Raw genomic sequence first — 12642 nt, 5'->3', positions numbered from 1 at the left:
ATCTTAACATGGCGGAAGTAGATTTTACAAGTCAATGGCTCATTTAGGTTTTTAAAAAAATAGGTAAGAAATTTTCCTAAATGTGTTGGCAACATGGCTTTGCTTCAAAGATGGGATTTACACCACAAACGTATTTTGAGGCAATGCGTTTTTGTTTCAGATGTCGGTCATTCCTTTTGTTCTCCTAATGCATAAATCTACAAGCCTCCAAGCATGTCGCTTGTTCATGTTTTGTTTTTGTTTTTTTTTTCTTTTGGGTGAGGGGCTCTTTTATAACATGCATCATCCCACTCTTCACATGGCTCACCCTCTCTCTACTCCTCTCCATCTGTCTCTTTGCTGAGTGTAAATCTGTTCCTTTATCATCAGATGCTCTTCAAGGAAAGCCTGTGTCCAGATTTATGAACTATACTACAATGATTTACTGACACCCACGGTCATACATGTGACTCAGAGGTCTGTTTGACCTTGTATTGGTGCTGATTGTGATTCTGTGTAAGGGAGAGATTGTTCTGGTTATCAGGATCAGGTGTGTGTGTGTGTGTGTGTGTGTGTGTGTGTGTGTGTGTGTGTGTGTGTGTGTGTGTGTGTGTGTGTGTGTGTGTGTGTGTATGCAAACCAGAGGCTGATATGATACAAGTCCTCATCCTTTAACACATGCAGTCACCTGAAATAAATCATGAAAACATTACCTTTTTTTTTTTTTTTCCTTCATTCATGCTTGGAGAATTAAGCGATTTCGGGGGTGTGAGGATGTGTATAGTTTATTTAAAGCACAGGGTAATAGTAATTAATTTGACTTAATTGATTCTGCTTTTAAGCAGAACAATCTGTGATCCTTTTCAAACACATATTGTTTGCTCTCTTGGGTCACTAGTCCTGTGTGGATAAGCTGAGCTTCAAATATGCATCACCTCATCCACATTCCTCATGACCCTGCTCTGTATTCATCTGTTCTCTCACTTTCGTCAACATTAGGTGTTAGAGGTATCTGAGGTAAACAGAGGAAAATAGGTATTAAAAATTTGAGAGGCAAATAAAGAAGGTTAGCAACGAAGAGTGGTTATTTGTCCTTCAGCTGACAAAAACTATACTGAAATCTTGTTTTTTTTGACAGATTTATTCTCTTTCTCATATTTTAACCAGCCAAACACTAAAGAAGGAGGAAAACCTTTTTGTTCAAAAGCTCTTGGAGGGAGAGCCACACTGCAGCAGAGGTACAATCTGCATAACCGAGGTAAAGGGACCCCTGTGGGGCAAACAAAAAAACAACTCCAAAGGTAAAAAAATAAATAAAAGAGAGGCATCACCGTGACAGAAACACATTCTGCATTTAAAGTTGTGATTTAAAACAGCAAAGGGAATGCTTATCCTCAGCCTGCTTTAGCTTTTTGGCATAATGCCCTATTGGTTTTTTCCTTCACTTACTCTTTTGCTCTTTATTTTTCTGCTTGGAAAACTAGTGTTGAAATGCCTATAAACAAGGCAGCGCTCCAGCTAAAAAAGGCAAAGAAAATCAATCGTAATGCTCTGTGAGCTACTCAATGGCCAACAGGAGCAGACTGGAGCTGTGAAAGTGTGTAATGTATGAGTGTCACCCAGGGAGCAAGGGAGGAAATGGATGGCCTGTTAATGTTTCTGCTGTAAATAAAGCTTCAAGTGTATTACACCGCAGTTGATGTTGATTTTTCTTGCCTCTATAAACATCACAGATTAGTAAATGATTTTGTTTAAAATTCCAGGTTTAAGACTGAGTAGCCTAATGGACATAAATGATGAAGATAGTGAGTGAGAGAGAGACGAGAGAAGTTTGGCTTGTCTTCTTGCATTACCTTAAAAAAACACAACAGGCAGACAGACAACGACAGATACACAGACACTTGTCAGACTCTGTTGCTGTACTCAGATCTGACAGAGGCAGCTTAGGGACGCAGCCTTGTCCATCATCCTGCTTGTTGACAGACATGCACACACAGATACGGACCCAGACGCTCCAAAGTCCTGACAGAGGCACCATGGGAATAGAGTGGCGGCCTGTTTTCTGTCATTATGTGACTTTTTTTTTTAAAGGTGTTGTGGTTTGTTATATGTATTGTCGAAGCGAGCTAAATCCATCTTTTCCACTGACAGCCCCATTCTGTTTCAAATTCACTCCACTGAAAGGCCAGTACACGAGTGTTTGACTCAAGGGTCACTTTTGGCAGAACCCTAACCTTCATGAAGTGTGTGCTTGAGCAAAAAGGAAGAGTAAGTTCTTAGTTAAACCATTTGAAAATACACTCAAACAAAACCAAGAAACTGTTCAAGAAATGGTAAAAAAAGATGACACATATTATCATAAACAAAGAGAAGAGTAGAGGTTGCGAGAGCTGGTTACATGGATTGATTTGTGTATTTATTTGTACATATCTTTTGATTTTTGGAGTAGGATAAAATACGTGTACAGTAAACTTCATCCTACTCCTTTTGGAACATGTACCATTTGCTTCATGTTAAATGTATTAGCGGATATTGTTTATTGCTTGTAGCCTTGCTATACCAGCCAATGAGAGGCTTTATTAAAAAGGAGGTGCCTCCACCTGTTCTGACCCACTACTGCATGCAACTGTGACGATGACTGACCTATAAAGACGTGCTTATCCAAACTGCAAAAAAAAAAAAAAAAAGTGTTGAAGATAGAGAGGAGAATAATACAATGATGAGGACATCCTATTCTCACGTTGATATCGTCATATAGGTTTTGCATTGTTGTTTTAAATATACAGCGGTGATTTAAGCTTGGCTGAAGAAAGCCCAGCTTCACACAATGTTTATGAAAACAGTGAGAGTTAACTTATTAATCCAAACTATGAGCGGAGTCACTAAGATGATGATCAATTAAAGAATCTTTAACTTATTTAGTTCCCCATGACCCCTCACAATAAAACAATAAATGGCTTGTTAAAAAGAAGGGTTAATAAAGCGTGTTATGGAAAGACTGTCCAGTGGCGATGCCATTCTCATACTGCAGTGAGTGGCGGGATAAGTAAACCTCTTTATTGTTAGTTGGATAAACTGCCTCCGTTATAACAGCAAACATTTGAATACTAAATATGTATTTTCTGCCTGTTTTGACACAGATAATTGTTGCTGTGTTTGGTTGTCACTCCTCAAATAATATGTCAGATGTGATCATTGGCAGCGAGTCTACAATGATCTGTGACAGGCCTTCACTTTCTGCTGGCTTTGGGCGAATGTGGGCTGGAGTTTTCCGCCTGTCATAGTTTGGGTTCTGGTTTGGATGTTGAGGGAATGTGTTGTTATGTACGAAAGAAAGTGCTCGATACATAGCATTATTTGATTAAGCTAAGAGGGGGGATTGTAGTGGGGATATTTTTCAACTCATTTCATCTTTCATCTTAATTTTATTCATGATGTGATTTTGCCGCACACTCGTTTTGAAGAGAATTATCTTAAATTCTGGTTTGGTTGATAAAGAGGGCAGCGCCTCAATGGGAGGGAGGAGGAGGGGGAGGAAGAGCAGAAAGGATGCTGTTTTTCTGCACACATAGACACAAACACATACTGACGTTTATTTGGAAGCACAAACCACGACTCAAACAATGTGCATGCTGCACTTTCAGCAAAAAAATATTTTTAAGCAGCTTCACACCTAATTTTTACTCATTGTTTCCCAAAATTATGACACAAACACAAATGATAATGATCATCAGGGAACCTTGTTCACTCCTTATAACATACATCAAGAAAAAATGAGTTCAAAGTGAAACAGAAAAAAAGTGGGTTTTAAAGTTTTCACAAGAGACACGTTCCCTTGAAACAAAGCATCTTGATTCGGGTAATAAACAGCCGACACAGGTGTGTATACATACACACTGACAAACATGTACAGAAAGCACAGCGAGGGACCGCCATGACATATTTGCAAGCACTTATTGGCACGACATGAAGCAAGACGAACAATAGAGAGTAATAATGAGAAAGGAGACAAAGAAGAAGGAAATGTTTTTTTCTGTTCTCTCAGAGATAAAAAAAAAAAAAAAAAAGTGTATTAGGGAGAACGTCTGTCCTGGTATTTGCATAGTTGCGTGCCAAAAACTATTGTAAAGTATTTGTGCTTATGAGAAAAAGCAGTACCCAACTTTGTGTGTGGCTTTAAAGTGTGTTTATAAACTGAGGGAGGGCCTTGTCAAGGTGATAAATAGAACAAAACACACCTGGACGGTTTGAAGCGAGGAGAGGTAGAAAGAGAAAATGGAGAGATTAAGAATAGGCTGCTTTGAGATTGGAGGATCGAGGAGGGGCTGAAGAAGGGATGAAGTAAGGTGTGTTAGGAAGGAAGGAAGGTGTCGAAGGAAACCACAAAGGGATGGATGAAAGGCAGAAGAAAAATCTTAAGGAGGAGTTGAGGAAAAGGGAGGAAAGAGGAGACCTGATAAGAAAAGTAAAGGAGAGTAGAGGGGGGGGGGGGGTGTCCATAAAGAAGAAGGAAAAGAAACAATGAGGGCATTTGAATGAAAGGAGTATTGAATGGAATAGAAAACTGAAATATGGTGAGTTGGTGCCAAGAGAATCTGGGGAGGAAATCATATGGATTATAAAAGAAAAATGTTGGATGAAAAAGAACAGAGGGTCAGAGAAAGACGGGGGAAGACACATCAGGATTTCATGGTAAAGAGGGGATGAGGAAGATCTGAAGATGAATGGTGGTAATCTTACTGCAGAGAGACAAAAGGCAAACATGAAAAGGGAGAAAGTAAGGAACAGACTCAGAAAAAGAAGGTAAGATGAGGAAACAATAGACAAGAAAAAGGGTAAATGTGGTGGCAAGATTGCTGATGAGAGAAGAAATGGGATATTTAATGTAAAGTCATATAACTAAGAAATCATTGTTGCTCATTAGCCAAACTGCATTGTGTGTATTGGATATAATCTCTGTCATTCACAAAGCACCTATCCCTTTAAAATGTTAAATTTCACAACAGCTTCTCCCCTCATTTCCTTGTTTTCTCCTACTAAAACCACAGGAGGTGGCACCCAGCTGTTTGAATCAATTTTTAAAGGCATTTTATACAAAGAGACTTTGGCACGTATCAAGGATTAAAGAAAATCAGCGAGAAAATCGGGGCAGGGAAACACCAAGTGCAGCCAATTGAATTTTAAGCAAATTCCCCCTAACTGTCACTATGACAACTCTACTTTCTTTTCCTTCTTCTGTTTTATGATGTGCTGGTGTGAACTAAGGATTAACCTCAACTTTTCGTCTCTCTCTTTGTCTCTGCAGGGTGTGGTTCCAGTCAGGCATCAACTTCCTCGCGGTGAAACCAAGTAACCTGGTGGCGTGGGAGATCAAACAGGAAATGGCATCGGGAAGCAGTTCGTTGGCAGTGATGTGTCAGAGAAAGGCATACTCCACGGCAGAGAGGTAAGACTGAATCCATCATGGCTTTTTTTTTCTTTTTTTCTCACAGCTTTCTCTTTAAGCAGCTGGGTAGTTTTTGTTGTTCATGAAGTAGCATAATTTGGTTGCATATTGGTACCTGTACACACAATGGGCTGGCAAGCTAATTGCTCTGTCCTTGAAAGGTTGATTAGGTTTGTGTGTGTGCGTGCATCCATGTGTGTTTGTGTGTTTGAGTTTGTACGTGTGTGTGTGTGTGTGTGTGTGTGTGTGTGCACATTTGAATCAAGGGGGTGAAGGGAACAACAAGCAGATTAAATACACCTTGTTCCTTTTCTGCTAACATGATGGCTGATCAGTACTTCACTCCAATACATGGGTCAGTTTAATTTCATTGCCATGTTGTCAAAATATGCAGGCAGATTAGTTGTAATAATAAATGTAGATGAAACCTTGAAATGTCGAGGTGGTGAGAAAATGTGTTAAATATAGCAGAGAAGAAAGGAATCAGCAGCTGAGCGCAAAAAGACAATGTTTATTAATAACAGTTTATGTCAGTAAAGGTGAAGGAGAACAGATTCATTTTATAACAACACAAACAATTGTTATTACAGATTCATTGTGAGGCAGTAAAAAATCGATTCAAAGGTGTCAAGGTTTCGAATCGGTACTCTGAAAAAATAAATCAGTCATATCGTGAGCGTCAGCAGGCGTTATCATGGCAGTCGAAGGACTTTTTTTGTCCCAAGACAGAAAATGAAAGAGTTTAGACGATAACAGACAAGACAAAAACTGTGTGCAAATATTGCAACAAGACAGAGAACTTGAGAAAAAGCACAACCAACAAGATGCAGCATTTAATCAACACCACAATTATCTCCAATCATCTCCCGATTATCTCAAAATAATTAAATTCAAATGAAAAAGAAAAAATGTACCCGAGTGGCAATTCAAAAATAAATTGTGAGAGAATCGTATTGTGAGCTCAGTATCATGAATCGGTAAATGCCTAATTACAGATTATTATATTAAAAAAGACAGGAAATGATCCATCAAATAGCACCTGTGTTATTACAGCTCTGAGCTCCAAGGAACACAGTCAATATTGAGATATGAACATTTCTATTCTGACTGACAGCTACAAAAGTACTCTTTTTTTTTTTTTTTTTAAGTTTTGTTTTCAGGCTTTTTTTCGAGCCTTTATTGTGGAGTGGAAAGTGGATAGGGTTCGGAAAGGGGGTAGAGAGAGTGGGGAGAGACATGCGGGAGGGTCTGCCACGGGCCGGACGCGAACCCGGGCCGCCTGCGTGAGGACTGTGCCTCAGTACATGGGGACGCAAAAATGTTGAAATAATAATAACAGATAACTGTAAGAAAAATCAGTTCGACACTTGTTGATGATTTCCACTGAAGAGACTTTGTGCTAATCTGTTTTTTCTACAGTAGAGGCTCTCATGAAAGCTAATTTACTCCGTTATCGCACCACTAGTTGTCCTAATACCACTGTAATTATTCATACTTCTGTTTAAGTAGACACTCAAGTGCAGGGATGGCAACACAAACAAGAAAACACACAAGCAAACACACACAATCATACACATTTCTCAGTGTGAAAATCCAGAATGCAGGTCCAAGCATGATGGCCTGTATGTCACCAAATAAAGACAAATATTTATAGGCTAGTCTATCTGTCTGTGTGTTTGTCTGAACATGTGTTAGCCATTGCTGAGTGAACACCTGTCTGACAGTGAAGTTATCTCTTCATGTTCCCAGAAGATTCTATATTTCTCTCTTTGGCTGTTTCCCCCCCCCCCCTCTCTCTCTCTCTCTGTCTGTCTGTCTGTCTGTCTGTCTGTCTCTTTCTCTCTCTCTCTCTCTCTCTCTCTCTCTCTCTCTCTCTCTCTTTCTCTCTCTCTCTCTCTCTGTTGTTCTCCTTCTCAAACTTTGGATGTCTGTGTGACTGATGTTCCTACTTCCTGTCTGTCCCTTTATTCATCTCCTCTCTCCTCTTTCCTCTCCCTCTCTGTCTCTCGCCCTTTCTTTGCTGGAACAGAACAGTGCTGATGAATGACTTCCCATTGCATTAAAAACCATTATTGCAGGCAAGTAGCTCAATTAGCACCACTTAGCTAGCCGTTAGCCACGTCTAGCCTTGACTGATAGACAGCAAAGACTGGCCTTGGAGAGACATGAAAGTGATGACACAACACCTTTAAGCTTCCTAATTAGGATCAATGTAGAATTATAAGTTTTCCTTCTGAAGTCTAAACTTTGAGACAATGGGTCAGTTGACAAAAAGCTAATTCTTGTCGGTTATCCTCCCTGTCCTAGTTGTTTTTTATTTTTCATTTCTCTGTCTAACCGTATAAAACAAACAAACAAACAAATGTGTTTGATGAATTAATTTTTGTGAGGCTTTTTTTTAGATTAATCTTTGGGCTTTTTACGCCTTTATAGTGGAGTGCAGTGGATACAGTGGATAAACTTGTAAAAAGGTGGAGAGCAAGCGCGAGGAATGAAATGCAGGAAAGGAGCCATACGTCAGATTCAGACCCAGGCTGACCACTTCATGGACTACAGCTGCACAAACTAACCACGAGGGCACCATGTTTTTTGGAGGGATTTTTCTTGAATGCATAACTCGGGAATTCTCACTCCTGATGTGCACAGCAGCATTGCTGGTGAAATACTGAAGGTGTTTGATGAATTTTAGAATGTACCAGCCATTGTTGCCTCAAGGTAAAGGATTTATTTTCCCAGCCTGTCATCATCCATCAGGATGGTGTTTGAGTTGCTGAGATGGAGGTGATTCTAAACAGCTGCTTATTTCCGTTAGCTTTGGCACATATCCATGTGTGGTAGAGTCTCGATTTTTTCTCTTTTCTGTCTTGCCCAGAAGGAAAAACTCTTCAAAGTGATGTCTGTGTAAACACAAAAATGGATGCTTATGAAAGCAGATAATGATAAGGCTCTCACAAGAACACCATAAAACTACAAATGCACAACATGCATTCTTTCACATTCACGTAAGCACACACACACACACACACACACACACACACACACACACACACACACACACAAAGCAGGGATCGATCAAATCAGTACTTTGTGTTACCTCTGATGAAAAGTGGATGTGAAAAAGAAGCTGAGATAGAGAACTTCAGAGAGAACTCACACTGACTAACACACACACTTACAGTACATACTGACAGTTCCCATGTACAAGAACTCAGGCTTTTATCAGTGCCTGTGTGGGCAGGATGGCTAATTAAAATAGCTGTTCTGTATTACTTTCTAATGTGATATTACTAGTAGAGAGACATGAAACAGTAAGTGAGATTTTTTTTTTTAATGAGAAGGTGGGAATTGATACTTCCTCTGACAATAATCCTGTGAATTGACTTTTGATACCTATTGTTAACCTAAGATATAGACTGATCTGACATGATATGGTTTTCAAAGTGTGATTATGATGTGCAATGCATGCTAAGTGAATGCAGTGATTAGAACTAGCGCGTAGGTTTAACAATGTGTCGAGGTGTGTTAGCGTGTGTATATGTTTGCATGTGTGCATGAGGTGGGTGTTTCTATGCTATTTTGCCTATGTAGTAATTAGCATATTGTTATGTACGTAGGTTGCTTAGACCTAAAAAAGAAAGAAATTGTTGATGATGATGAAGACTACAATTACTGTTCCAGCTAAACATGCCCCATCAAACCTCTATTATGTTTTCCATTAAAGGGCCCTAATTGTCTACAAAGCTCTCATTTGCTCTCTATTGATTTTGATTATACAGTAATTATTCATTATTTGCATATTTCTCACTTTTTGACCATTCTGGTATCATTTAGCTGTAATTCCACAGCAAGCCGTCACACTGTGTTATTGACACTCTGCTTAGTCTTGCCTCCCCGCCCTTCTACCACTGTGCATTATTGCTTTAAAAAATGAAATATAATTAGAGGTTTGGATGTTCATGTGCGTGTCTGGTCCCCCTCATACAGTGCTATTGAGGAGCCCTGAAGCAAGATCGTGTTTGATGGAATTCATTTAGATTATTATTACAAATGATCGTTCCTTCATTTTTCCTTGTTTGGTATCATTTTTAATATTGTAATGATACACAATCATTTTGTTCTTTTTGCTTGCTGTTGCTTTATTGCCTTGTATTGTTATGTTTTAGACTTGAAATTATTAAGTTTTCACTGTTATTTCTTAAGTTCAGTCACTTTTGTCTCATCTGTAAAGGAAGTTTCTTGTCCCTCCCGACTCTTGTTTACAGGGTTTTTTTTTAAAGTTTATATTAATTAATAATAATCCCAAGAAAAAGTGGAACGGGCTCAGCATGACCTTTGTTTTGTCTGTCAGGTTATATGATGGAAAAATGTGGCATAGTTTATGAGTCTGGCTGACACTGCCAGAATGAGGACGGTGCTCTATGTCATGATCATGATTAGATCCATAGATTATCACTGCTAATGGGCTGTGTTCAATACCAGATCTGGGGTAATGCACTCTCTACACTCTACACGGCAACATGCAGTTTGTGTATGCTAACTGTTATTAGTGATTCTGTTGCAGCCCTGTGCAGATTAATAAAAAAAAGTTCTATTTAATGATTTTACAGTTTGTTTTTTTCAGCAGCTGAACCATATTCAAATATATTACCCTGCATGTAGTGGAGAGATGAATAAATTAATATGAGGTAAACTTGTCACATTAAAAGAAGGTGAAGTGGAATACTTTTACATCTGGAACATAATCAAAGCAGCAGTTTCCCAGTAAAGCATTGAGCTGTTCTTTGAACCAGGTACTTAAAAAAAATAACAGCAGACTTTAACCTCTGAAAAGATTTAGGATCATTTGCATTGGACGCTTTTATTCTTGTTTTGTAACGACAGCTACAGGTTCCATTTTAAACCTAGAAACCTGTTTTCATTTTATGTCAAAATCACTCTCCTGTACATCTATTAATGAAAATAGCTCCCTTGTGTTGAGGGAGTAAAGATTAAAACACATGACAGCTCTGAGATCTTTTGACAGATAAAGGCTTAAGAACAGCTTCAATACTGTACATGGTTCTCCTTAGACTTTCAGAATCGCTTTTTATTGTCAAGTACATTTCATACACAAGGAATTTGTATTGGTGTATTGGTGTGAAAGATACAACAAGGCTAAATAACAACTACTTAAATAAAATAAAATATGACAAGCAATTACCAATATATAGAATAGAATAGAAAAGAACGTTGCTGTTTAAAGCAAAATTACCACAACAAAAACTACATCCGGCTTCATAGGCTGAGCCATAAAATGTTAAAGCCAAATGCTGCAACTCAAGAATAGAAAACAGGAAAAAAAAAAAAAAAAAGATTACTTAAACAATGTATCTGCCTTTGTCATAGTTTTATTTTAATGGAAAAGCATTACACTGGTAATAAAATGATCCCACTGCTAATAAGCAGCGAGTTACACAAAGTTCTGCTTTCTTCCCCATGATTTATTACAAATGTAGAAACTGTAAAATGATCTCTTATCTCATGTAACCAAACTGTCCCTCTTTATAAAATTTTATTGTATGCATTTTACTATCCTAAATCCAAAGTAACAGATGAACACTATGTCAGAGTCCTCATTGTTCATTTATCATGAATCACATCAATATTCTTGACAGTTATGTGTTGAAGTAAGAGTTTCCTCTCTGATTATGGTCCATTGATGTAGCTCTCTTTGCATGCACACACACACACACACACACACACACACGCAAACACATTAACATATTGCAGGATATATGAAGTGATCCGCACTTATGCAAATATGTGCAAACAGGCCAAATGAAAGTACATATAGGCTTGCATGCACTCACTCACTAAACACAATGGTGTGGTATGCATCACTGCATGTTTAAACATAAAGGTAAGCTAACACACAACATGAGTTATTCATAAACACAAGTCATCAGATCATAAATGTTGTATAAACATGTCATGCATGACTCAAACACGTGTGTTTTAACTCCCGTCTTTTATATTAATTGAAATGAACACAGACATGTTCTTGTAATCATGTTATTCATGTTGTATTCGTCCAAATGGGCTACAAGCTCTTGCTTGAATTATAATCAAATGCGTCAGAACGGTTAGAGTCCGCTAATTCAGTAAGTGAATGTTCTTTCAGTCTCCACACAAACATAAAGACAACCACCATCATGTTGAATCAATATTTTGTTTTTCTTTAAACATCAAAAACACGACTTGTGTTATTGTCCTTTTTAAAGTTGAACCACAAATCCAGCTCCATATGGAAACACATACTGGTTTGATTGTAAAGTTTTCTATTATGAAATATATGAGTAAAATCTCAATACGTACATTAAAGTATTGCAGTATTTTATATATTAAAATATATGAACATCATTAAGACTAACATAACATGACCTCATCAAGATTAACATTATAGAGCTGCAAATTGATGCACATATTCAACATTTTGATATTTAACAGTTAATTTGGTGGTAGCTAGTTCATTATTATCTGTCGGGTTTGCAGTTTCTCACAGATGGACCAGGATGCACATCTTAGTTTGCTAGCTTGATGCTAACACATATTAACAATGTTCATGAATCAAAATGCTAAGTTAGTTCTTAGTGTGTCATTGAAATTGGTGGCCTGTTAAATGAGTTGTGCCCAAATGATCATCAAATCAAGGGAGTGAGCCACAATACATGTCCCTCATTATACTACTCAAGTGAAGCTTTTAGGGTCTGTTAGGAGAGTTTGGGTGGTTTCCTACTGTCATTGGAAAATGTATACATTTTGAGGCAATGCTGTGGTTTAAAGTTTGTCAGCTGTTGGGAGGCCCCCTACTGGCCTGGGGCCCCATCAGTTTCCTGACTTACCTGTTGACAAGCAGTGCCTCTGGTGAAGGGAGGAGGATGTGTCACTGTTTGTGCTGTTGGAAGAAAAAAAAAAAAAGAAGCCTGTTTACGTTAAAGATACTGTTGTCTTGTAACTCAGTTTCTGGTTTTGGTCCCACCAAAATTTAAAATAGTCTTTCTCAAGCTATTTGGAGAATAATTATCATCTTTATTGTGAAAGAAAAATAAAAATCTCAGCCTTGCTAGCATTCATTCATTCCTTCATTTTAACACCATTAATCATTTTGAATGAAAACTATTTGTTGGAGCAACATTTTCAGTTGACAAAAGTTAAAGTCTTTTAATATTGTGTTTCCT

The 12642-nt window shown here is 38.1% G+C and overlaps 1 protein-coding gene across 1 annotated transcript in view; it reads left to right on the top strand.

Annotated features, from left to right (window-relative positions):
* Positions 1–12642, top strand: part of LOC306820349 (transmembrane protein 132C) — a 261260-nt gene that overhangs the window by 147224 nt on the left and 101394 nt on the right. Inside the window, exon 6 of the mRNA XM_079338168.1 lies at positions 5285–5425. Coding sequence (XP_079194294.1) covers positions 5285–5425 — 141 coding nt within the window. The remainder of the gene's footprint in view (positions 1–5284; positions 5426–12642) is intronic.

This window comes from Symphodus melops (genome assembly GCF_947650265.1).
Source record: "Symphodus melops genome assembly, chromosome: 1".
NCBI classification, from domain to species: Eukaryota; Metazoa; Chordata; class Actinopteri; order Labriformes; family Labridae; genus Symphodus; species Symphodus melops.
Note: the sequence above shows the minus strand (reverse complement) of the source record. Positions and strands in the feature narration are given on the sequence as shown.